We start from the raw sequence: 26,040 nt of genomic DNA, 5'->3' as shown, positions 1-26,040 counted from the left end.
CATCAGAAATATTAAAGGCCCAGTGCAGTCAAAATTCCGTTTTCCTGTGTTTTGTATTATATTGTACAACAGCTGATGAAATTGTTACCCAGAAATTATTTGATATTGAGATTTAAAAAAAATCTGCATTGTGCCTTTAAGGCTTAATATCTGCAAACAAGGATTTAATTGCTAACCCTCTCATTGCCTGCAGTAACTTACCTCTTAATGAATCTGTGCAGACCTTTCCAAGTGATTTTATGATTGCCCTCTCGTTTGATGATTGCCTCTCAGGGAAAATGCTGAATATTCCTCTCTGATTGTCATCCCTTACTCCAATTACATAACAGTGTCACATCAAATGCGTTAGCCTTTGAAAATAACCCAATACCTAATAAAGTGGTATTTGAGTGCAGGATTTTCTTCCATCGTTTTGATTTGGAGTGGCACCAGACCAGTTCTGTGACTGTATATCTGTGTGTAAAACAAAACCAAGTCATGTCCATGTTTCAGTTGTATTATCATACCATAACTGACCTCGTTATGGCATTGCTGGTCTATGCGTCATGGTGCAGCTTTGGCAGAAGGTCCAGAATGCTTTAGCTAGTCAGTTTCCTGCTTCCCCTAACATTCCAGAGGAATCCTGGGCCATCGCTCTATCTGATCTTAATCTCTGCAGTTTCAGTCTCTGTCTTTAAAAGCTTGCAGCTCCCTGTCATTGGTGCAGTGATATATGAGTGACAATTCTTTGTCAACAAAATGAAAGCACCTGACTTCAGCCTTTATGTGCACATATAGTCCATCTATTTTAGAACACAGACAGTACGTCACAATGTCAATCTTCAGTAAATTGCATGTTTTGTGTGAATGCTTCACTTCATGAATTCACATTTTTTGTATTTAAATCTTCCTCAATTGGCTCCTCTCTTACAAAACATAGACAATACAGAGATATTCAGGCACTGAAAAGCTTTGTGATCTCACAATGAACATTTTCATTTGCCTCGGCCAAAGACACTTGATATTTATAGGTGGTCTGTAGGCAGAACAGCGGAGTAGATTGTGCTTTTGGGGGGAAACAGCAGGTTTTTGGTTAGCTCTGTGGTGTGTGTGTGCCCCTCTCTCTGTCTGACACATTCCAACACTGTCCCCCCTCTCCAAGGCTCTGAGATACCAGTTGGTTTCTATGGCTACGGCCATACATTCATGCCAGCCCTTCACACTAAAGACATATTTGTTTGTCTAGTGTAACTATGTCACACAAAACTTGTTTTAGCATAACACCTGCTAATCTTGGATTTAGTATTTTGAAGGGGCCTGCGGATCAGAAATTCAAATATATTCTTTGTATGCTAATCTCAGTGTTAATCCCTGGCCTTTGGGTCCTGAAACATCCTGTCATTGAAAAATATAGTTTTTTTTCTCCATTGGCTTTCTCTATCCCATCCTGTCCCACTCTCTCTCATTTGTTCTCTCTATCATTTTACATTGTCTGTGGCTTCATCTTCTAAAGCTTTTGCTAACCCTGTCAAGAAAAGGCCTTTCATTATCTTTTTTGAGAGAACCAGAGTTTACAGACGTCCCTTCAGTGAACTCTGTCCCTAGAAGAAGCAGCAATGGGATTTTGAGTAAACCTCCTCCTCTCCCATCAGCATCCCAGACATCTCCCTGGTTAATGTGTGCTGTGCTCCCTGCCTAGAACATGTCCTTTAAAGAACACTGCCTCTGTGTCCTGGCTGTGGCAGGGATGCTGTGGTGTCCTCACGCTGAGACCCTCCAGGACATCCATCACAAACATGTTATAGCTCCTGCCAATGTTGCCATAATTTCCCACAAAACAATCTTTAACCAGATCTCTTAAGAGCCTTACTACAGTATGGTTAAGTTGCCTGCCTGCACTCTGGGCATATCCTGTCAAAACCTTCTTGGAATTAATACTGCACGTTTTTAAGGGAGTCTTTTGTAAATTGTATGACATTATGAAATTATATAAATCGGATACAATATCTGTATAGTAGATTTAATTTTACAGCCCAAATACTTTTTCAGAGTCAACTAGGGGAGTCAGATGAGCAGCTGTTGACTGTATTTCTCTGTGTGCTATGCTGTTCACAGCTAGTTGCCAACCTGCAGTATGCCTATTAAATGTGCATTTGTGTACTTAGCCAGACAGGAACATGAGGGCTGAAGGGGGATGTTCAATTCCGGACCATTGAGAATGAATTAAATATATTTCGAATTTCTGTGATAATTGTGCTGGAAATGTAACATTTTGCTTRAGATTTCTTCTAATCAGTACTTTTCTGTAATTAAGATAATACCCAAGGATAATTAAAGCTGATCTCCATCCAAAGTGATATCAAACCAGTGGATCAGAGCAGTCTGAGTTTAGAGGTTTATGTCGCTAAGAAAGACAGAATCAGTGGAGAGAGGGAAAAAGCAGGAACACAAACAGACCAGTTGGGCTCCCATGGACAATAGCTAAGCCCTGGCTGCCTGGGATTCTTCTCTTATGACTGATTTTAGGCTGAATCTCTGTTGAATAAATTGAGCCCTTCACCCAACAATCCACCATCACAATAATCACCACCTCATTGCTGATAATTAAAACCTGGGCAAACACTTGTCTGCACCAATATCCTAAAGATGAGCGGAAGCAGAGGGGCAAAACACACTTGTGATTCTCTTCCAGATTGTCTGCCTCTCCCGCTCTACCTATTAATCCAGTGTCTTTTCAGCCATGGTAAACTCCACAAGATGGACAGGGCATAGTTTGTGGTAAAGGGGCAGGCTCCATTGGCCTCTGCATGGAGCTGTGGAATTTTTCATTAGTGAATAGCTGGGTCACAAGTGGATCCAAAGCCGTTTTAATATTGTGTTCGCCCACAGATTAGGAGCTGAGAAAAGAAACCAACGCGTGATGTTCTCCACCAGACCCTGTCTTTCCATATTTGCAGAGCACCTCATATTACTGTTTGTTTTATTTCTTAGTCCAGGACCCTCTGGGGTCAATAGTAATTATAAAGCCCTCTGCTCCAAATGTTTATTTTGAACTATTTCACCGCTGAATGTAAAAGCTGATGTTCCATATCTATTTCCCCCCAAAATGTCCCAAAATATAATTCCAGGTTTTTGTTGTTAGAATCCCATTATTTAATACATTTAAACAACCATGTGCATCTTGATTCCTAGGAGTGCTTCTGTATTGTGTTGAGTTGAGTTTATAGAGTTTATAGTTTTTTTGTGTCTTGAACATTTCGTCTTAGATTGGTGTTTGATAGAGGATCAGGTTATTCATCATCAAAGACCTCCATCTTTACTTACAGAAAAAAAACTGGAACTTTAGCCATTACTATTGGTTTATTTTATGAACTGTACTTTTGAAGGATGATGTCAGCTCTCAGATGCAGTGGGTGGTAATGAGCACACAGGCCCAGAGCCTCCTCAGACCTAACTGCTGCCCTAAGTACAGCAGGCCTCAGATCCACTGTCAGAAGAGCCGACTGTATCTGTGGGCAGTTATAGGCAGCAGTATACTCCAAAACATCTTAGAACTATGTATCCAACTGTAGCTAGCCATCACCAGCTCCCTCTCTCAAAAGAAGCAATCACCCAGGATGCCTCATTGAGTGGGCCAAGCCCTTAATGGGGGGTCTGCTACACCTCACCTAGATTAGCTTGGAAGGGACAGACAGAGAGAGGCCCTCAATAGAGTTATTAAAAATATAAAATGGGTGCGGAGGAATTTACAGTGGCTTTAAATGGGAGCTATCCCCAGCCCTCGCTCTGTTCTCGGCAGCTCTCATTTGCAGAGCATGTGCTGTTAAGATGTCAAATCTCCAGCAGGGCGGCAGGTGAGATGGGCCATACAAACAGTTTCAGTTACTTTCAGCTAGACTAACTGGTTTGGAGTGAGAAGAAGCAGAGCACTCTTAATACCAGTCTGGTAATTCACAGCCTTCGGCCTCATTTGTAGAGGAGTAAATTCAGCTGTTTTGAATCCAAGATAAAGGTCCAGTTTAGAGACAGTTACAATTACATAATGGACCTAAACCTTTAGACCAGGGATTGGCAACTTTTATGGGGGTGGGGGCCACAACAAACAAAAAAACATTAAGTTGAGACCGACTGGGGAAATAAATACAAAATTGGAACTCAGTCGGTCTTCCCAGAGCCGCCAGTTGCCTATCCCTGCTTTAGACAGTCGGGTGATTACCGTGAATATTATGCTATTAATTAGCAAATGTACATGTAGATGCAATACTCAGGAAGGTAATCTATTCTATGTATCGTAAGACTAGCGTATTTGGGTGATTTTTTTTCTTCTTCACCCACTCTATTACTCAGAGGGAGTGATGACACTGAAGGGCTTGAATGTGATGTTGCATTGAGCATCCACCTTCAGAAACTACAGCTGTCCAAACAGCACTTGTGTAGCTGGCTGCCTGCTCATTGGCTTACTTGTGTACTCAGCCTCTTCTGCTGGCCAGCCATTTCACTGTCCTTTCACATTTCAACACTAGCTTTTCTCTCACTGTGTGCTACAGATGTAAGATCTTAATTTGATCACTCTTGTTGCTAAGAATTTTCCTGCAGCGCAGGAAATACAAATGAGCTTTGTGATTTGCATACATTCACTGAAAACCAACAATAACACATGGTTGTATTAACAGTATTGCACTTTTCATGTAACCTACTTTTGTTCAGCTAATAGCCTGACCACCGATCAAGCAACATTATGGACTAAATGTTCAAATCATGTTGCTGCAGAATTAGTTTGCTGTGAAAATATATGTCAAATAAAGATCCCAAACCTGTAGAAGTACAACTCTTTCCCTAACATGCATAGAACGCTATCCCACTCGCTCTCTTGACTACAGAGTGAAAAAGATAGAGGTTAACTGTATGGTGTTAATTTGCTTCTGTTATAAACTCACGGGAAAGATGGTGATAACATAGCAGAAGCAGGCCTTTAAACTCAACAACAACACAATGGGACTCCATATGTCAGACTTAAGTAGCCAACGGGTTGATCAATGACTGGAGGAATGTGGGTGTTGTTCTTGGCTCTGTTTTCTGATGCTTGGTGCCGCAGAATGTCTTGTAAATGATAGACATAGCATTACGATAGGCAGCAGTGACATTTTCCTATAGGTGTGATGAGGCTCACCCAGGTCCTTTTATTCTCCCACAGTTGACTGTCAGGTGGTGCCCACAGGGTTTACAGTGTCTGGGGATCCTGGAAGACCAACATGCTATAGTAGAGTACACCTCCACAAACAAATTGCAATTTTAAGGAAACAAACAGCAGCTATAGAAGTTGATACATTTTTCCATATAAAGCGATGTGAAGATTTAATATTGATATCAAAGACGACATGACACAACTGACTAAAAGCAGAGGACTGTTGTGTATAGTTGTGTAATACAGTGTGATATTGCCCAAACTAATATGACTAGCTGGCTGTCTGTGCGGCCAGAGGCTTGACTGAAGAAATCTCTCCGTATTCCAGTATATAGGAAATCGTGTTGTCATAGAAATACTGTGTTAATTTGAGCCAGACCGGCAGTGGGGGTCAAGTGACAAGAATAACACCTCCTCATCCCAGACTGTGGTTCATTATATAATGTTTTAAACATAGTGATATCGCAAAATTGTAATTTTGGGGCAGGTGCATATGAGCTATTATGTAGCTTGCTTCAACAAGGTATCTTAGCAAATGGCAGTCTGGTGAGGGAGTTGTTACATTCAGCAGACACTCTTAACCAGAGACTTTCAGGAGCATTTAGGGTTAAGTTCCTTGCTCAGATTTATCACCTAGTCGGCTCAGGGATTCAAACCAGCAACCTTTCGGTTACTGGCCCAACCCTCTTAACCGCTAGGCTACCTGCCACCCGTTGTTGTGATGGAAAAGGCCCCTTTGGGCCATTAGTGGTGTGCACATTTTCCTCTAATGCGTTTTACTTTTACCTGCTGGGAGTTTAATTAAAAAACAGAGGCTCAATTTAAAGCCCATTACTATGCTAATGTATTAAGAGTGGGGAGGGAGGTGATTAAGCAGCTTTTAGAGCTGACTGGAGCTGGCCCTGGGGACTAGAAGGATGGCATTTCTTATTTGGCTTCATTACTTTCTACACGTATCTATTTACACCAACCTAAGATACATGCTGAGACCTTACTGCTATTGAGCCATATCCTTTAGGATTATTAAAAGTAATGCTGCTCTAGATTACAATTGGATTGAGAGTAAATGAACAAGTTTTGTGTTGATTTGGTTATGATGACAGTCCATACTCTCCCATGTCAATGTAAGCAATTAGACAAAGTAGGGTTGTGGTTCAGGCTGCTATATTTAGAGCATGTGCCTCTGTGATCTAACATAGAGGGTGCTGTATGTAGTAACCAACACAATTGTACATAAAGTCATTTTCTAAAAGGTGAAATAAAGTTGAAAAGGATCGCTTTTATTCATCATTGCATGAAAATAAATCCACAACCAGTAAATCTGTTCAACTGTAAACCTCATCCTCATATGCACGTTGTTACATGCTGACCACACTGCTCGCGTCACGTGTGTGAGCGTTGCAAAATAAATGTACACATACATGTTTATTGAATCATTGCACTCACACTGCTTGAGCTTGTCAACGAGCGTCTGCGTAGCTAGGCGCTAAAATAGAACTTGGTTCTATTTGTGACGCTCGACGCACTGCAGGTCCTGCCTCTCCCATCTCCTCATTGGTTTTTAGGAGCATATACCCACGTGGGGGATTGAAAGATGAACTGAGGTCCACACTCCAGTCCAGTTGGTGGTGGTAATGCACCTTAAAGTGTGTTGCCAACCGCCATATAAAGTCCAAAGAAAAAGAAGAGGTCTGAAGGAGGAGAGATTACTAGAAACGAACTCGGTTCACCGTTTTATCTGTGGATTAATTGTTGGAGTAGAGGACCTTGTGCATTTCAGGTAAAACAGCAACCATACATAGCTAGCTAAATTGCCATAAATGTTTAATGCTTTTCAATCTGTCCCAAATTAATATAATTGGTTCAGAGTTTGTTTTGATATTTCAACCTGCGTGACCTGATCAACGCGGACGCACCCGCGCATGTGCTCTGGTCAGCATGTTACACTCCAGACTTCATTGGAACAGAGTTACCATGGAGCTGCTGTTTATTGGAGCTGTTATGGAGCAGCTGTTTATCAGTAACTTTGGCCTCTGGTCTCCCCCTTCTCAACCTTCTCTCCCTCCACCCTTCTCCTTGGTCTCCAGGACACAGGCAGCTTGGGCTGTTGTTGGGCTGCAGTGGAGATGGATAGTTGGAGAGAAAGGTCAAGCCAGAGATGTAGCCTGTAAATAAATCAATGAACTTCCAGCCATGCAGTGTTGCCCGATCGCTCCACAGGTCGTCAGTCTGCAATCAGTGTCCGGAGGCCTTCCTGTGGCTGTGACCCTGGCCTATACACCTCATCTCTCACGTCTGGCTGATTGACATGGCTAGCCTCACAGGCCCACACGCTTCCCAGTGAAACAAGGAGGATCTTCAAAGTGATAGTTTACAGCTGTTCTGTGGGTTAATCCTGATCCTCTCTTTCTTTTGAAGGGGATGCGGTGACATAATAGCCTGGGCTATTCTTCACTAAATTGTTATGCTATTTCTCTGGTTGTTCAATAGCAAAGGGGGAGTAGGTGAGATGAGAACATGTGTTGCTAAATGTACCATGATTATCAAACCACAAACTCCTCCATACCTCTCTCTCTCCTCTGGCCTCCTCTTTTATCTCACCCACTCACCCTGATCCTTATCACTGCGGTAGAAGCATTGAAAGTAATGTCTTTAGTGGGAAATCATTGGCAACATGTGGTGAAAGCTTAAGATGTTGTCACACTTTAAATTGCCTGTAATCAGTTCAAAGGGAAAGTTCATACTTCTCCAGCGGGCTTTAGCAGGAGAAAGAAAGAAGAGGAACAGGGAGGTGAAAACCCACGACTCCCCAAGGATGAGGCCTCTCAGCTGCACTGAGCTTAGCCTTTGACCATGCAGGGATATTTTTAGAAATATCTTTATCTGACAAAGCTTGTCAAAAAGTTTTGTCTTCTCCATCTGAAGAGGTGCTTTGAGGGTTCATAGCTGCACCATATCGAATACAACTATGCTGTAGTAGTAGGGCATTGCTCTAACCAGGTGAGAGTCTGGGTTCTTGTGAATCTCAACTGATAGAATGTGTACATGACAGAGAGAGAGAGTGAGGGAAGAGAGATGGTGAGAGACGTAAGGATGGAAGGAGGAATTGTGTGGACAAAGGATTGGAAGGAGATAATGATTCCCCTGGGAGCCCTCTTAAAGGTATCTGCTGAGAGTATGTCTTCTTCTAGTGATGAGGTCCAATGCTGAGAAGGCCTGGGTAAATGTTGACACTTTGCTGCTGGAATCGTGATCATCGTGATCATCACACAGGAGGGTCTTATGGGCTAATCCGTGCGCTCAGGTGTGGTAGGAGAGAAACACAGATCCTGACTGCAAATTAAAGGAGGGACAGAGGATCCTGCTGGTGGTCCTTTTTTTGGTCCCTGCTCTATCTCTGTCCTCAGTAAACGTACAGCACACCTGCTCTATCTCTGTCCTCAGTAAACGTACAGGACACCTGCTCTCTCTGTCCTCAGTAAACGTACAGGACACCTGCTCTCTCTGTCCTCAGTAAACGTACAGGACACCTGCTCTATCTCTGTCCTCAGTAAACGTACAGCACACCTGCTCTGTCTTCAGTAAACATACAGGACAGCGGCTGACCACACAACAAACTTCCTACCTCATCTTCCAGAGGGGTTAATATTGGCAGCAGAAGAAACTGATTGATCTTTGGCAGATAGATTTGATTGAGTCAGTTGGTCATTGTTTTGTCTGAGTCATAATCATATTTATACGTTTGGATGAAAGTAATAAACTAACAATGCTGGCCCAACAACTCTTGCATCTCTTCCCTCTTGCCCCATTAGGCCTAGCCTACACTACAAACTGCAGACCCTGTTCTTCTTATGTGTGGAGTCAGCACAACCAAGTTGATGTGTTTATTATAGTATTTTTATGGATCAGCGTAATCATCATAATCCACGTCTTTCCCTTGTCTCCCGTGGGCATATTCTCCCCACCGCCTGGGCCTCTATCTGCTAATCAGGTAATGTTAGGGAGGTTGAATGGCGTGCCTCCCCCTGGTCGGCCTTCACTGCTCACACACTGGTGTTGTTTTAAAGAGCATTCTTTAGGAGCTGAACTTGGAAAGGTATTAAAGCGGGATTAGGGTCCTCCACAATCCAGTGCTTGTGTCATTCAGGGAGCTGTGTTCTCTTCTCTGCACCGTGTCCCTCCACCCCCTTTCTGTTTGATTGTGGCTAGCCACGGGAGTCGGAGTGACTAGGCCTTTCAAAGGAGAGGAGTAGGGTTAAATCCCTAGTCCAGTGCTCCCTGCTAATTCCCCTTGTTCCTTAGAGAAGGATTTACTTCTGCTGCCAGCTTCTGAAAGGCCCTCTCTGCCCATCCGAAAAGTCGCCGTTGCCTTCCTGTGGAGGTGTGGTTGCCATAGAAGGGGCGTCATGCATGGATATTCCATCTGAACCCCACTGAGAATGGGGTACAGGGGCCGACAACAGGCTAGAAGTCTGGATTAGACCAGAGGACAAAGCAGGACAGGAAGATTCCAGAAGGGACAAATAGGAATTACAGCACCAAAAATAATGCAAAGTGACAGAGGGGAAATAGAAAAATAATGGCTTACAAGATTAGAATCGTAGAGGAAAAGAAAGAAAGAAAAGAAGGGTCTGAATAAGAATGTTTTATCTGGGTGAGAAGATTTGAGAGAGCGGTTGAAGGTGAATGTGGAATCTGGGACATATCAAAACCATACTAACAAGTCATTTCCTCTGCCTTTCTCCTCTCAGACGCCAATCATTAGCTAAACATTAGAGCTGGACCTCTGGGCTGGTCACCACACATTCATCCCCTCATGTCCCTCAACCCCAGCATGCAACAGTTAGACAGTCCTTCTCTCTAAAGTTATGAATTATTATTAATCTATCTTGTGAATATTTAGATTTGTTTAAACAGCGATAGCCAACATTCCATGCAACTGTAAGGTTGATCCACGAGGACTTTTTGTTTTACTCCTACACTTTTGCGGTAGATATTGGATTACAGATGTAGGACCTTAATTTGTTCGCTCTTTTGTTGCTGAGAATTTTCCTGCATAGCAGGAAATGCAAACTTTTAGTGTATACAAGGTTTAAGTTTGTAATTTCCACTTTAAAATTTCAGACTTGATATGCCCTAACGAAAAATATATCAACCCCTACAAAAAAATGCCATTAATTATACTCCACATAATAATTCACATTTCCTGTTAATGCAGGATTATTTTCCTGCTGTAGCAAACTGTTTCAAATTAAGATCCTACATCTGTATGTATGTCCCTGCTATTATCGTTTGACACAGCTTGAATATTTAATGTGTAATTGCTTGCTGCCCATGTAATGCAGGGCTGCCTTGCAAAAGATACTTTGGTCTCAGTGGGACTCTGCCTAAACAAAGGTTAAATTAATATTAGGTGATGTTTAAGATGATATGAATTACACATTTTGTTGGATCACAGTAATTTCATCGTTGAGCAGATAAGCATCATTCTGTAGGTCTGCAGGTTGCTTTCACAAGAAGTCAGCTTGTTTGCAAAATGTGCCAAAAATATATTTTTTAAGCGATTATCCTCTAGGTTTTTTCATAGTTTAATAATAATCGTCTTAATGTATTGTAATAATTGAAAGATTAAAGCATGCGTGTGCCAATTCTGATATCTCTGTTGTTTTGCCATTATAGTGAGAAAAGTTTGGCTTGCTGACAACAGTCTGATTTGTAGTAAATGGTCGCTCAAAGATGGAGCTGATATGAGATGTAGAGACTAGAAACAGCAACCAAACGTGTCTCTTGTTTCAACCATGCAAGCAGCTGCTCTACTGAACTGTGTGGCAGACACAAACTCCCTATCAGTTCTCAATCAGCACCTACAATAATATTAGCATGACAAAACCTTCCCTGGGTTTCTCTCCCCTCATATTTAAACATATTCATCACTATCGCTCATCCCTGTCCTGAAACAGCAGATGATGTCAATTGCTGCTCTCTCTCTCTCTCTCTATTCCCTCCCTCTCGCTNGGGCCTCTATCTGCTAATCAGGTAATGTTATGGAGGTTGAATAGCGTGCCTCCCTCTGGTTGTCCTTCACTGCTCACACACTGGTGTTGTTTTAAAGAGCATTCTTTAGGAGCTGAACTTGGAAAGGTATTAAAGCGGGATTAGGGTCCTCCACAATCCAGTGCTTGTGTCATTCAGGGAGCTGTGTTCTCTTCTCTGCACCGTGTCCCTCCACCCCCTTTCTGTTTGATTGTGGCTAGCCACGGGAGTCGGAGTGACTAGGCCTTTCAAAGGAGAGAGGTAGGGTTAAATCCCTAGTCCAGTGCTCCCTGCTAATTCCCCTTGTTCCTTAGAGAAGGATTTACTTCTGCTGCCAGCTTCTGAAAGGCCCTCTCTGCCCATCCGAAAAGTCGCCGTTGCCTTCCTGTGGAGGTGTGGTTGCCATAGAAGGGGCGTCATGCATGGATATTCCATCTGAACCCCACTGAGAATGGGGAACAGGGGCCGACAACAGGCTAGAAGTCCGGATTAGAGCAGAGGACAAAGCGGGACAGGAAGATTCCAGAAGGGACAAATAGGAATTACAGCACCAAAAATAATGCAAAGTGACAGAGAGGGGAAATAGAAAAATAATGGCTTACAAGATTAGAATCAGAGAGCAAAAGAAAGAGAAAGAAAAGAAGGGTCTGAATAAGAATGTTTTCATCTGGGTGAGAAGATTTGAGAGAGCGGTTGAAGGTGAATGTGAAATCCGGGACATATCAAACCATACTAACAAGTCATTTCCTCTGCCTTTATACTCTCAGACTAAGACGCCAATCATTAGCTAAACATTAGAGCTGGACCTCTGGGCTGGTCTCCACACATTCATTCCCCCATGTCCCTCAATCCCAGCATGCAACAGTTAGACAGTCCTTTCTAAAGCTATGAATGATTATTGATCTATCTTTGAAAAAGCAGGTGAAAATGTGGATTTGTGTAAACAGGGATAGGCAATTTTCCAAGCAACTGCATGGTTGATCCACGAGGGCTATCAGTGTTACTGATCTCTTTTTGTTTTACGCGTGTATATTTTTTGTGGTAGATTTTGGATGTTTGATGTACCTGCTATAATCTTTTGATACGCAATGCATGACTATTCATATTAGGCGATCATTAAGGTTGTATGAATAGCATATTTTGTTGTGATCACAGTAATTTCATTGTTGAACAGATATGCGTAATGTAGGTCAGCAGGTTGTTTTCACAAGAAGTCAGCGTGTTTGCAAAAAGTCCTTTTTTTAAGGGATTATCCTCAAGGTTTTTCCATAGTTGAATAATAATCTTCTTAACGTATTGTAATAAATGACAGATTAAAGGATTTCATCAATCCTACATGTGCTAATTTTGATATCTCTGTTGTTTTTCCATTATAGTGAGAAAAGTTCCAATAGCCTAGTTGGTTGGAGCACAGTGTGGGAAAATTAAGGTCGGAGGCTAGTTTTCACACTCAGGTCAAATGTGTTCGCCTCTTTGGATAATAATGCCATATTTTCTATTAAACATTATATTTGGAGGTTATAATCATTCAGAAAATGGCATAGTTGCTCTATTATCAATGTCAATGATCAATTGTGTGATGATACTATTGGATAGCTTGTAAAATGACCCATCCACTGGAGTAGAACCAGTCTGATTTGTAGTACAGTCTGATTTGTAGTACAGTCTGATCTGTAGTACAATCTGATTTGTAGTACAGTCTGATTTGTAGTACAGTCTGATTTGAGGTACAGTCTGATTTGTAGTACAGTCTGATTTGTAGTACAGTCTGATCTGTAGTAAATGGCAGCTCAAAGATGGACCTAATATGAGATGTTGAGACAAGAGACAGCAACCAAACATGTACTATCTTGTTTCAACCATGCAAACAGCTGCTCTACTGAACTGTGTGGCAGACAAACTCCCTAGCAGTTTTAAATCAGCATCTACAATAACATTAGCATGACAAAACCTTCCCTGGGTTACTCTCCCCTCATATTTACACATATTCATCACTATCGCTCATCCCTGTCCTGAAACAGCAGATTATGTCAATTGCTGTGCTCTCTCCCTTGCACAATGAAATAGATGTTCACCAGAAATAGATAGGCGGCTGCCAGCTGTCCTCCAAACCAACGCAAACAAAGAGCACAATAGTAAATCCAGCTTCAAGGCTGGCCAAGATCAAGCACACTCTCTGTTTCCTTGCTCCAGCTAATGGGGCTCCTTCTGAACGACAACAAATGAATTAAAAACTCTCCCAGCAACCAATAAAACAATACAAACAGTTTTACATCTTCATGAAAGGACAGAAAGGAAGATGGAGGTGTTGTCTGGGTACTGGTAATGTTGCAATGTACCATAGAGGCTGGTTTAGGATGGCCAGATGAGGTCTGATATGTAGGAGGAGAAGAATAAACAGATATAGTGGGTGTAGAATAGAATGGGGAGGGGACACAATGGGCATGTTCCACTTCTAGGCATTACTCAAACGGACCATGCTGACAACCTATTGCAACAGTTACATAGGGCCAAATATATCAGATGCTAATCCGACAGAGAAACAGTGATTACGATAAACAAGTGAAAAAGACTTGTGTAGGGTTTTAATGTGTGGATTCTAATTGAGCATTATAACTGACTGATCCCAGTGTTGGCCAGCTGTCTGAGGCTAAGAGGCATTTGGGTGCCCATGACCGAGCGCTGTTGGTGTGGCGTGGGGCTGGGGCAACACTAGGCACTTTAACACATGAGCTCTAGTCAAAAGAATCACTTACTGGTACTGGCTGCCCACAGGATCAGCCCACAGCCTCCTGCTCCCTGCCCCCAAACCCTCTTAATCAAAAGCCCATGGTGACAGGCCAAGCTAGGGAGACTAAGTAGACCCCCTTGATTCTGTGATGAAATAATAATATTAATGTTACATACATTTTCAATGCATCAATTAGTAATGGTACCTTTTCTCTCATCTTCTCCCGTAGATTGTTTGCCACCAAGTGCAGTGGATGCCTGGAGAAGATCGCCCCCACAGAGTTTGTGATGCGTGCTCTGGAGTGTGTATACCACCTCAACTGCTTCTCCTGCTGTGTGTGTGACCGGCAGCTGAGGAAAGGGGATGAGTTTGTCCTGAAGGAGGGCCAGCTGCTGTGTAAGAGTGACTATGAGAAGGAGAAGGACCTGCTCAGTTCTGTCAGCCCAGACGATTCTGACTCAGGTAGGACCAAATCCTATCCCAAAAACATATTCTGGTTGAGACACCCAGTCTTTTGTGATTCATTTTATTCTAATGGATATTATGGGCAGTGAGCAGAAGCCAATTAATGGCTGTTGGGTTCTTGTGTGGGCGGGCTGTTTTGCTGGAAGGAATTAAATCAGTGTATCATGTTGACTGACGGGAGGATTTGGGGCCTTTCTGCGGAGGGCCGAGCGTAGCTCCTCTTATCTGCTCCTCTGTGTTCCTTGCATCCTCGCCTCGCCTCCACACAGTGAGGCATCTCGCCAAGCCTTACTGTTCAGACCCATCTGGCTCTCATTTAAACACACACACAAAGGTAGAGAATTTATCAAACCGTCTGTGCCTGTGTACACTTTTGTCAACTTATAGGAATATTTTTTTAACTTCCGCTCTTCGTTTTCTCCCAGTGTATCACACTGGTATTTTATGGAGGGTCTCCAAAATTCCAGAGTTGACATGAACAGAGTATAACCGTGATGATGATGGGCAGTCAGAATGTTGAAATCAACTGGAGAAATGCAGTTTGGCCTACTACACCACACTATTTACAGTAGAGATGATCAGAACCAGATGACAGCAGACAGAACGGAACCATGATGTATGCATCTCTAAGCAATCACTGGAAGCCCACATCATTTGTTGCTTGAATTGACATTGCTGCTGCTTCTGAGAACACTGCCTTTCACTCACACAGGCCTTGTATTATCTTACTAATGCATTGGGGATACATTATTCAACAGTCAAAGCCATTATGTTTAGTGTTATAATTATGATTATCTTTCTATTACACTGATATTGCTTATTAGATTAGCAGACTATTTTGATGATTAAGCAATTTAACTAGTTTGTTAAGATAGCACTTAATGTATGCCAATAGAGAGAAACATCGAGATCCCTTTATGGACACATTTAATTACCATAGACAATAAAATCTACATCAGCTTTCCACCTTTTGGTAACTTTTGCAATTTGTCTCTTTATGCATAGCGTCCCTTCAGTCTTTTTGTCTGTTGGGACCCAGTGTACATTTTACTATTATTTTCAGGTTCTGAAATCTATATTTGATATTTCCTCTGATGTTTTGAGTTAATTTCCCATATGTGCTCATGCTGCCTTTTCATGTTGGGGTGGATCTGCTATGTAGGATTCTTATCAAAGATTTATTTGGTGTAAAACAACCATTGTAATGAATTACCAATGACACAATGTCAAATCTAATGACAAATGTGCATTTTTCATTATGCTTTTCAGTCCTCTGAATGTCTAAACGTGCATGTGGCCTAATGTTTTTGTAATAAATTGATAAAATGTATTAAAACCACATGTGTCTCCATTCATTATGGATACAGTTGTGGAGTCTGAATCTCTTGGAATTGAAAAGAACAGACCATATATTTATCAGTAGACTGTCAGGGATGTTGTCAGCTCAAACCCATGCTGATATTGGTGAAAAATGTCTGTATCTCCATGCAGAGAAAAGTGACGATGACGATGTGGATATCAAGCAGGAGAAAGGCACGGGAGGCCAGGGGAAGGGAGATGATGGGAAAGACCCCAGGAGGCCCAAGAGGCCACGCACCATTCTGACCACTCAGCAGAGACGAGCTTTCAAAGCCTCCTTCGAGGTGTCCTCCAAACCCTGCAGAAAGGTGAGGCCCTCTCCTGTCCTTCACATGACCTGATCTCTGAGCAGCTCTACTCTCACCAGACAGACAGACAGACACATGCAATACCACTGTCTGCGTACTGTACACTGAACAGAGTGAAAACTAGAGTTTTCAGAGTGAAAACACTGAAAACTAACACTCTATTTAACCTCTTACGCGAAGACAGCTGGCTGCAGTTTGAGCACAAAAGTAGCTGAGGAACAAGTTTATGTACAGAAAATTACCTGTAAGAATGGCCTACATTGGAAAAGCTACTTGAAATGTCTGCATGGCTAGATTATACACGCATTGTGAACTGAAATCTGGGTTTTGTGAAACAAAATCAATCTTTTAAGCTTGCTTTGACGTGCTTTTGTAGTATACGGTCGATACAAATCCACACTAATATTTTAGAATATCCCCCTGGACAGACTGGCATGTGGAGAATTGGATGCATGCCATGAGGCCTACAGTAGTTTTACAAATAAAATTCTCAAATTCAAAAAATCTCCAGCACCTCAGAGCGGTGCTTTGAAGTGGCAAGCAGCACTCTGGTCTGTGTTAACTGAGGTAGAGGGTAACGCAGCCCGCCTGCCCTGCGCCAAATGACATTCTGAGAGAGAGGAACTGCATTTAGCGTAGGCCCTAAAAGCATTCACTGCACCCGGTCCAGAGCTTTGAAGAGGCAGTAACCAAGCAGTCCAAAAAGACCGCCACATTAATTCAACATTTGAAATCAAAGAAAATAGAGAGGCAAGGTGCCCACTTGGAAATATGCCAGAAGTTTTTCAAAAAGCACATACGATTCCAATCTGTAGTTAAGTTTGTTTTCTTGTATGATGTTGAAATGCTTTTGTGTTGACTATTAAAGGTGAGGGAGACTCTGGCTGCTGAGACAGGTCTCAGTGTTCGTGTGGTACAGGTGTGGTTTCAAAACCAGAGAGCCAAGGTGAGAGCATAACCACCCCAAAGGCAGTGTTATTTGAGATAATGATGTTATTTGTTACTAATCAAGAGAACAAAGTAACAACAGCAATGGTGCACACGGATTGGCTGGAATGGGCAAAACATTACTTACTCTAAAACAGCTATCAAATCACCACAGCTATCAACGATAAATTTAACTTTTTCATTGCGTTCCTTTCAACTCTGTAAAGTTAAAGTGCAATGCTTGCAAATCTACCTCAGGCTTCCATTAGATGTCCACACCCACTGCCTTTTTTGATATTATCTTCAAAAGCCTTTGATAATGAAGTACAGTCAGATATGTGTTCCTGTAGTTCACTCAGGGGTGAGCAACAAGGAGCATCATTTTCAAATTAAAAAGAGCACATGTTAGTTTGGGGAGTACATTAAAACTCTGTCTCCTTTTTTCAGATGAAGAAGCTGGCAAGAAGACAGCAGCAGCAACAGGAACAACAGAATTCTCAACGGCTTGGCCAAGGTACAGTACACAGCCTTCAGGTCAGCCTGAAATAGGGCAACAACCACTGTCCCAGTATCATTTTTAATAGCTGTTTCAGTAGTTTAAAAACAGCTGTTATTACCATGACTTTAGACAGTTATTTTGCATTTGACATGATGTTTAAATTGTGATCTGGGATTATCACATAGCGAAATGAAAATGATGTTTCAGCCAGCTAAACGTGTAGCATGACACTTCAATGAGAAGCACAGAGGCAGGATAATCACATACTGCACACCACAGCTCTATGTGACCACTCTAAAACATGGCATTAATTGAGGAACATGCGAACCATGGGAGTAGAACGGTCGTAATAGCTTCTACTCATGTGTGACCCCCCTCATATTATCCCTAGTGTCCACTGGTGTGCGGAGGTGGAGGAGGCTAGCTAGCGTCTGTGGCCCCAGTCAGGCGTGGTACATGGGAGACCGTGTCAGCTGTGTGTGTGGGTGGGGAGATTTACAACTCAAACCCTGTTAAGCATCCTTGTAAATTAGATGACCCGTTCTGTGTGAGTACTGTAGTCTGCATGCTGTAGCCAGGTCCAACTCTCGTGTCCCCATTCAGATACTGCATCTCAGGTAGCCTAGTAGTTAGAGTGTTGAGCCAGTAGCCAAAAGGTTGCTGGATTGAATCCTTGAGCTGACAAGGTAAAAATCTGTTGTTCTGCCCCTAAACAAGGCAGTTAACCCACTGTTCGCTGGTAGGCTGTCATTGTAAATAAGAATTTGTTCTTATTCGTGTTCACAGACAATCTTCAAAGCAAATAAAAACAGAGGAAAATAAAGAAATATTGCAGATAATGCCATGGTAACACACTGCCAGGCAAAATACCTAAAGCAGTTGTAAAAAGTTTACAAATCATATTAGATTGGGATTTTTAGATTAAATTGTGGTAATGATATCATTCCAGTCATAGACAAAAGCTTAATTGCAAAGGCATACATCCACTATGGAGGAAGCATCTCACAATATGGTAAGGAAACACAAGAATTATAACAGTGAGAAGGAAGAATCAAAACAAAGTATACAGTAGACATAAGATTTACGATTTAAGAGATGTTGCACACAGTACATAAATATAGTTGTACAAGCTAAAGCAGCTACCTTTCTTTACTGTGGAAATCCCAAGGCTTACATTGACATTGTATTACTGAACAGACCTTGCCTTGGTACTGAAAAGCCATGAAGATCATTGAATCATTTTCGGTTACAGTATAAACTTAATGTAATAATGCTTTCATTTTATGAACCAGTTTGTAAAACTGACCTTGTGGTGTGTTAATTTATGGACCTTTTGTCAAACTCTCTAGGAAAAGGAATATAGTCATGCCCTGAAATGCCCAAAAGTGCATACTGTGGATAGGATAGTATGGGAGGAGATAGGATATACAGTGCCTTTCAGCAGGACAATAACCTAAAACACAAGGCAAATCTATACTGGATTTGCTTACCAAGAAGACAGTGAATGTTCCTGAGTGGCCGAGTTACAGTTTTGACTTAAAACGACTTGAATATCTATGGCAAGACCTGAAAATGGTTGTCTAGCAATGATCAAACATGTTTTCACTTTGTCATTATGGGGTATTGTGTGTAGATTGGGGATTTTTTATTTTATTTAATCCATTTAGAATTCAGGCTGTAATAACAAAATGTGGAATAAGTCCAGGGGTCTGAATACTTTCTGAAGACAGTGTATGTGTTTAAGATAACAAAATCCACTCTGTGCAGTTCACTTAAACAAGAAAACATCTCAAGAACATATAAAACTTCTGGAACTAAAAATAAATGAACGACAGACATATTTTCACAAGAGCTCACCAATGTAAAGGAAAGTGCAGGGTGGTGAGCTCCAGTCTTAAAGCAACAAGGGCTGTGTGTGTGTCCCACTCACCACTGAGTGAGTCAAGAGCAGCCTTCTATCAGGAAATGCTGGGAGAATCTCCATTGGCCACAGCAGAGCAGGGAGGGTTTCCATGGAGACAGTGCTTTTGGTCTAGTTTCTATATTAGATTTAGAGTCGATGGCTTTCCTTCCAGCTGAAAAATGCTTGTCAGGTAAATGCCTCTTCCACAACAGTCTTAATGTAAAGTCTTTCTCCGTGTGGTTGGCTGTGTTACAGAGGTGATGTCCAATCGGATGGAGGGCATGATGAACTCCTTCACGCCACTGGCCCCGCCCCAGCAGCAGCTGGTTGCCATGGATCAGAACGGCTACAGTACGGACCCCTTCCAGCAGGGCCTCACCCCCCCACAGATGCCCGGAGACCACATGAACCCATATGGTGAGCATCAGTCCCCCTGCCCCTCTACTCAACCTCACATACTCCCCAGTGTGGGACATGTGTTCAGGCCACAGACCCCTGGTTTAGGCCGCTCGCACAAAGTACAAGCACCCCCCCACCCCCACATGAGATGACACAAACAGGCCACTGGTTTATTTTGAAGTTCATTTGTAAATCAATCCAACATGTTTTCTACTACCCTCCTACTCCCACCTCACAATCATTCGCTATATTCTCTCTATGCATGGGGTTTGGTGACATGCTCTGGTATGCTATCTAAAAGTTTGCATTGCAGACTATGTGAAGAGCTTTTAGATAATCCAAAGGGCTTGCGGTAAATTATAATCAAAACAATGGTGACCATGATGAGTATAGTAATGTGCCACGAGTCAAAATAACAATTTTATGTGATTAATATGTGACAATCAGAGCGATGCAGCTGCAAGCAAGAAAAAATGAATATTTGAATCTATCTTGAATCTGTTGTTTTATTCTTCCCTTTACTTACACGGGGTGAAACTGGTAGAAGACAATTCTGAGCAGTGTCTCCAACCCCATAAAGATAGCTTCTTGAACTTGATATCATTTTTTTAAGCCACCATTTTGTTTCTTGCAATTGCAACACCCAAAGTCCCAGTCTCATCACACTCCCTCTATTTTATGGGATAAATAGAGGGAAGGATGATATTGCCAACACATTAAACGATATGCCTCTTCATCACTCTGTCCCCGTCTTGTGTAACAGTGTCATTAAAATCTGGAGTGCAATAAAGTTAACAATTCCCGCAAGGAAAATAATAGGACAAGAAATTATGAGATGCATATTAAGTTCTTTGTTGACATGTTCCTCTCAGATCTATAGTAACTGTCCCAGAGAGGAAGGACAATGACTTCAGAGAGTTATTGTCAAAACAGCTATCAGAATTACACTAGCATGTAATAACAATAATTCAAAGTGGGATTCAAGACTAACAATTATTCATTTTCAAGACAGTCATAAATACAGTACATCATCTGTATTATCAGTGCAATTGGAAGTTGCAGTGTGCTTTTATTCAATGTGCCGTGTTTAGTATTTATTTGTTATGTACATGATTATATTCTTGCAACTTATTTTTCTCTTTCTCTTCTTTACAGGTAATGACTCAATTTTCCATGACATAGACAGCGACACATCTTTAACCAGCCTCAGTGACTGCTTCATGGCATCTTCGGAAGTGAACATGCCAGCACGTGTGGGACCCATTGACCGACTCTATTCCATGCAGAACTCTTACTTTGCGTCATGAAAGAACCACAAACAGAAATGATGTTATGTAATATAGCAGATCATCCACAGAATCTGCTTCTCCACTTCCTCAACTGCCTCACATCAAGGAGTTTCCACGCTGCTATGGACAAGACAGAAGCAACAACCTCTTCCAGTGACTCCTGGATCATTTGCAGACAATGGACTCAAAGAGAGAGAAACTAGTTTCTCAACCGTGAAGATTCCCTGGGATAATTCTATTTTCTCCTCCTTTCTAAAGATTGTTGGTAGCATATTTGTATTGTACTGTCACAGAAGTAGCACACCTTTCTTTGTCCACCTAAAGACATTTCATTGAGCCACTGATTTAAAAAAAAAACTCTTACCAAATACTACAAGCCTACCAGTTCTCTAAATGCATGACTCCATAGTTAATCGTATGACCATAAAAGTGAAAAACCCTTAATAAAAATCATGTGAATTGTTGAGATGTCAGAATGTGGTTTTGAACTCCTTGTCCTCTTTATAATGCGTTCGGCTTGATCACATTGATAGTTTTAGCCCTAAAGAGAAGATATGGTGTTCATAGTAAATAGACAGTGTGTTCACAAGAGAGGATGTGAGTATGTATGTGTCCGGGCGTCGACATATACACCTTTCGAAAAATAAATGTAGTGTCTGTTTAGTGTAAATACTTTCCCAAACAGATTGGTTGTGCATGTTAAAATGGAAAACATTCTATTTATTTAACTATAACATGCTCTTGAAGGTACTTATGAATCTGAAAAGCTTTATTTAAAAGGATAATATTTTGTTATGTAACTAATGAGTACCAGTGGAGGCTTCTGAGGGGAGGAAGGGTCATAATAATGACTGGAATGGAGTCAATGGAATGGTATCAAAAACATATGGTGTCAATGGGTTTGATACCATTCTATTCACTCCATTCCAGCCATTATAATCCATTCCAGCCATTATGAGCCGTCCTCCTCTCAGTAGCCTCCACTGGTGAGAACATGATTATTAAAATGAATTTGTATGCCATTTAATTATGAACCAACCATAACCCTTTTTTTCAGCCAAGCTGTAAATGAGCAAAATTGTGCTATTTATTTCGTACAGACTTGAGACCATGTCAAATGTACATTTTGAATGTTAAGAAATTGCTAAATTACCAAAGTCAATTGGTTCATTGAATAAACAATATTTCCTTCTCCTGATAATAGCTTAATTCATGCTACACTAAAACACTGTTGTACTCAAAAGACTGAACCTCATAATAGCAAATTCWACATTGTATTGTGTATTTTCATTGTATAGTAATAGTTAAAGCGACTGAACTCAAGGTTTATTTTAATTTTTTATTAAACTCTGTGAATGGATGAAATTTGCAATTGCAACCATGTTCATTTATGATTTTATTGAGAGAAGGAGAGAGAAAGAGAGTTGGGGGGAGAGAGAGCATTTTGTTTATTATCTATTTCACTTGCTTTGACAATGTAAACATATGTTTCCCATGCCAATAAAGCCCTTAAATTGAATTGAGAGAAGAGGGAGGGAGAGAGGGGGGGAAATGGGTAATTTGGGTGACCGAAAAAGAGAGCAGGATACTGTAGCATGGCTTGAGTAGGCTCCAGACACACCCCCAGCAGCTGCTTGAATGTGGGCTAGATACCACCTGGGTGATCCTTCATCTCCCTGACAGCCCCTCAATGCAGTCAGGCAAGCTGACACTTCCTCCAGAGCTTTGCCTTGCCTCCTGCTTACTGCCTACAGTCTCTTCTAATCTGAGCTCTATTTTATCATACTAAATGAGGTGATACTTCTGTCAATGCAATTGTATAGTCCTCCTCGTCCTCCCATTCTATGTCCTTTTATGACTGCAGGTTAACATTCTGCAAACAGTGAATCACATGTGTATGTATATTTGTTTAGCTTTTAGCTGCTGTGGTCAGGATGTTCACTTCAATTTTTTAAAATCATAATTGGGTAGTAGCTGCCCTTTCTTTTTTTGCTGTGTGTTTGCTTCTGTGCCTCATGCACAGCGTACATGAGAGTGTGTGTCACGTTGGTATGAATGATTCGGGAGACAGGTGCAGGAAATGTGTAATTTATTTTTTTATTAAGCCCAAATTACGGCGTGCCGTGTAAAGGCACGGGGACGAAGACCAGACAAACACCATACAAAAACACGGTTGAAACCCAAACAAAAGAGCGAGGAGTACCTCGAATAAATAACACTTGCGCACAATGATTAACACACGGGACGAGACCCGTAATCATCTACGCAAACCACAAGGGCACGAAAGCCCAAAACACACAGCACAGGTACTCACATGCACCAACGGACATAGTAACATTAATCGACAACCCAATGGAAACCAAAGGGCACATATATACAAATACTAATCAGTGGGAATAGGGGACAGGTGTGTGTGATGAAAGTTCCGGAGGGATCCGTGAGTGAGTGAGTGAGTGAGTGAGTGAATGAGTGAGTGAGTGAGTGAGTGAGTGAGTGAGTGAGTGAGTGAGTGAGTGAGTGAGTGAGTGAGTGAGTGAGTGAGTGAGTGAGTGAGTGAGTGAGTGAGTGAGTGAGTGAGTGAGAGGTATTAAATAAATGTCCACCTGAAGACAACTCCACAGCAGCTAGAACAATGCGTGCGAGATCTACTGCTGTGATGGTGATGACCGAGGCTTGGAGGGCTTGTGGCGTGAGTGAGCTGCTGAAGGCCTCCTCTCTCTGGTACAGTAGTATATCTCCTTATCAACCTAGAGATCTGACATCACAGGTGTTGGAAGGTATAGGGTCGTTCGTCTTCCCCTGTCTCTCTGTTATTATCCCGCCACTCCTTAAAGGAGCATCGCTTACATTACCACTTCACCTCAGTATCTACAGATACAAATGACAGGGAAATGGGTACCACCCATATCACCTTGTTAATCTATGTGAGTTATGGCCTCTGGCTGAATTGCTGTCATTTCTCCACTATGACAGTCTTACCACAGCCAAATGCAGTTGCCATTTCTACTGTACAATATTAGCTTATATCCTTTTAATATATGTGTGGTATTATTAGTATGTTAGGAATGATTTATTATAGATGAACTAAGACTCTGTACAGCTGTGAAGAGATACAGTACGTCCAGGGAACATGCATCATAATGTCTCCTCTCAGGAAGCAGGTTGATATGATGGGCTCAATGGGCTGAGTTGTGCGTACTGATTACAGAGTGAAAGCCACAGCAAACTGGGATGACAAAGGAGCGTCATTTACAGTAAACATACAGGGAGCTGGCACACCCACGGAGTGTTTGCATTTCAAAAAGACTGTTGGTCAGGACCTCACCTAGTAGACATCAGGCCAGGTGAACCCACAGTGTTGGGCTCTGACAACAACTGTAAGCTCAGTTACCAGCAAACACAAGCATGTAGTGTGATATACTGTACTGTATAGTACTTTACTGTGCAGAGTTGACATCATGTTTATTCATGTTGGATTCCATTATTTGAAGATATTATATCATTTAGTGAATATCACAATATTTTAAACCTTTTCACTCTTAGGCACTTCTGGATCTCAATAATGTACTGGTTGTTTAAGCTTTTCCCAACCATAATTCCTTATTCCATCCACGTGTCTTCATATCCTGTCATTTCAAACCACAAACTGCTTATTGTCATTAATAATGCACCTCTCATCATCAACACAAACCTGAGATTCTAGCTTCTCAAATTAGAGCGGAACTAATCAAGCCAAAACAGTGCAGGCAGTAGTTGAATGCCAGCCTGTATCACTGTCTGCTCTGAGATTCAGCTAGCCCAGAGAAGTCCCTGTTAGGGACTAGTGGGGTGGCTTGGGCAAGAAAACACCACTCCTGAAACATGAGCTGACCTCTACCACTCACACACACCCTCACACACACTCTCATACACACATTTCCACTCTGTTAACCGTTGGCCTCCGTAGAGTTTTCACACATTTTCACCACTGCCGCTCTGGCACCACATAGGAAATTAGTCCAGCGACAATATTTTCATTTGATTACCAAAATCCCCCATTTTCCACCTGAGAGACAGTTGTAGGTCTGTTATTTTCTTCTAGATGTTTTCTTTACATTCCGCCCCAAGAAAAAACATATGTATGGTCCTGTTTGTTTATCCAAAGTATTAGATGAATAGCTACATACATTCTTAGCAGCAGGCCTCTTAAGAACACAGCATGGCTGGAGACAATTGATAGTACTACAGTATGTGTCAGTCAGTGACCTTACAACCATCCTCTCTCCATCACTCAAATCAGAAGAGGCCCTTCATTAATTAATCTACTGTAACAGATGACTGGGTTTGCTCTGAATATCCCACAATACATTGTTTTTATCTGACTATTGTTTTCATATCCACAGCATATTTTAACACAATGAGGTCCTTTAAGGCGTATTTTATCACCATTATTTCCCAACCTTACAATTAGAAGCGACCGAGACCACATTTCCCTCAGCCCAATTAATTACAGGCTGGGCCAAAGACAATCAGGCCTCTGTGGGCTCACCACTGTCTGGATCTCCCTGCTCTCAGCACAATCATCTGAGTTCAGCCCTAGTCCAACTGGGGAGCAGAGGAGCTTCTCTCCGTTTTTGTTGAGCACTTTTCATTGCTTGTGGTTAACTGTTAGGGAGAATGGTGGTAACCAATGTCTGACTCTGACACTTTCTTCAAGCCAGTCATTTTCTTGAAGAAAGAGTCTTGAAGGGCCCTGTACGTGATGAGCACACGACTGAGGCTGACTGACTGTGCTGTGACTGTAAACAAATAGAGAGGTCATAGCCTGCTATCCAGCCAGGTACCGCCCCCCAGAGAAGCTTTGAGTTCAGGCTCTCAATCAAAAATACCACACTCTTCCACAGATACTGTATGAAACTATTTGCGTCGTGAGAGGCTGGTCAACTGTGTCCTTTTGCTGAGAAAGAAATGGAATGTGATTTAC

At 41.9% G+C, this 26,040-nt stretch overlaps 1 protein-coding gene across 3 annotated transcripts in view; it reads left to right on the top strand.

Annotated features, from left to right (window-relative positions):
- Positions 1–21,541, top strand: part of lmx1bb (LIM homeobox transcription factor 1, beta b) — a 67,562-nt gene extending 46,021 nt beyond the window's left edge. For all 3 annotated transcript variants that reach the window (XM_024003173.2, XM_024003172.2, XM_024003174.2), the window contains 6 exons: positions 14,158–14,390; positions 15,885–16,060; positions 16,929–17,006; positions 17,435–17,501; positions 19,645–19,806; positions 20,944–21,541. In XM_024003173.2, coding sequence (XP_023858941.1) covers positions 14,158–14,390; positions 15,885–16,060; positions 16,929–17,006; positions 17,435–17,501; positions 19,645–19,806; positions 20,944–21,095 — 868 coding nt within the window. In that variant the 3' untranslated portion in view covers positions 21,096–21,541. The remainder of the gene's footprint in view (positions 1–14,157; positions 14,391–15,884; positions 16,061–16,928; positions 17,007–17,434; positions 17,502–19,644; positions 19,807–20,943) is intronic.
- Positions 21,542–26,040: the final 4,499 nt, after the last annotated feature.

The sequence above is a fragment of the Salvelinus sp. IW2-2015 genome, linkage group LG15, assembly GCF_002910315.2.
Source record: "Salvelinus sp. IW2-2015 linkage group LG15, ASM291031v2, whole genome shotgun sequence".
Taxonomy (NCBI): domain Eukaryota; kingdom Metazoa; phylum Chordata; class Actinopteri; order Salmoniformes; family Salmonidae; genus Salvelinus; species Salvelinus sp. IW2-2015.
Note: the sequence above shows the minus strand (reverse complement) of the source record. Positions and strands in the feature narration are given on the sequence as shown.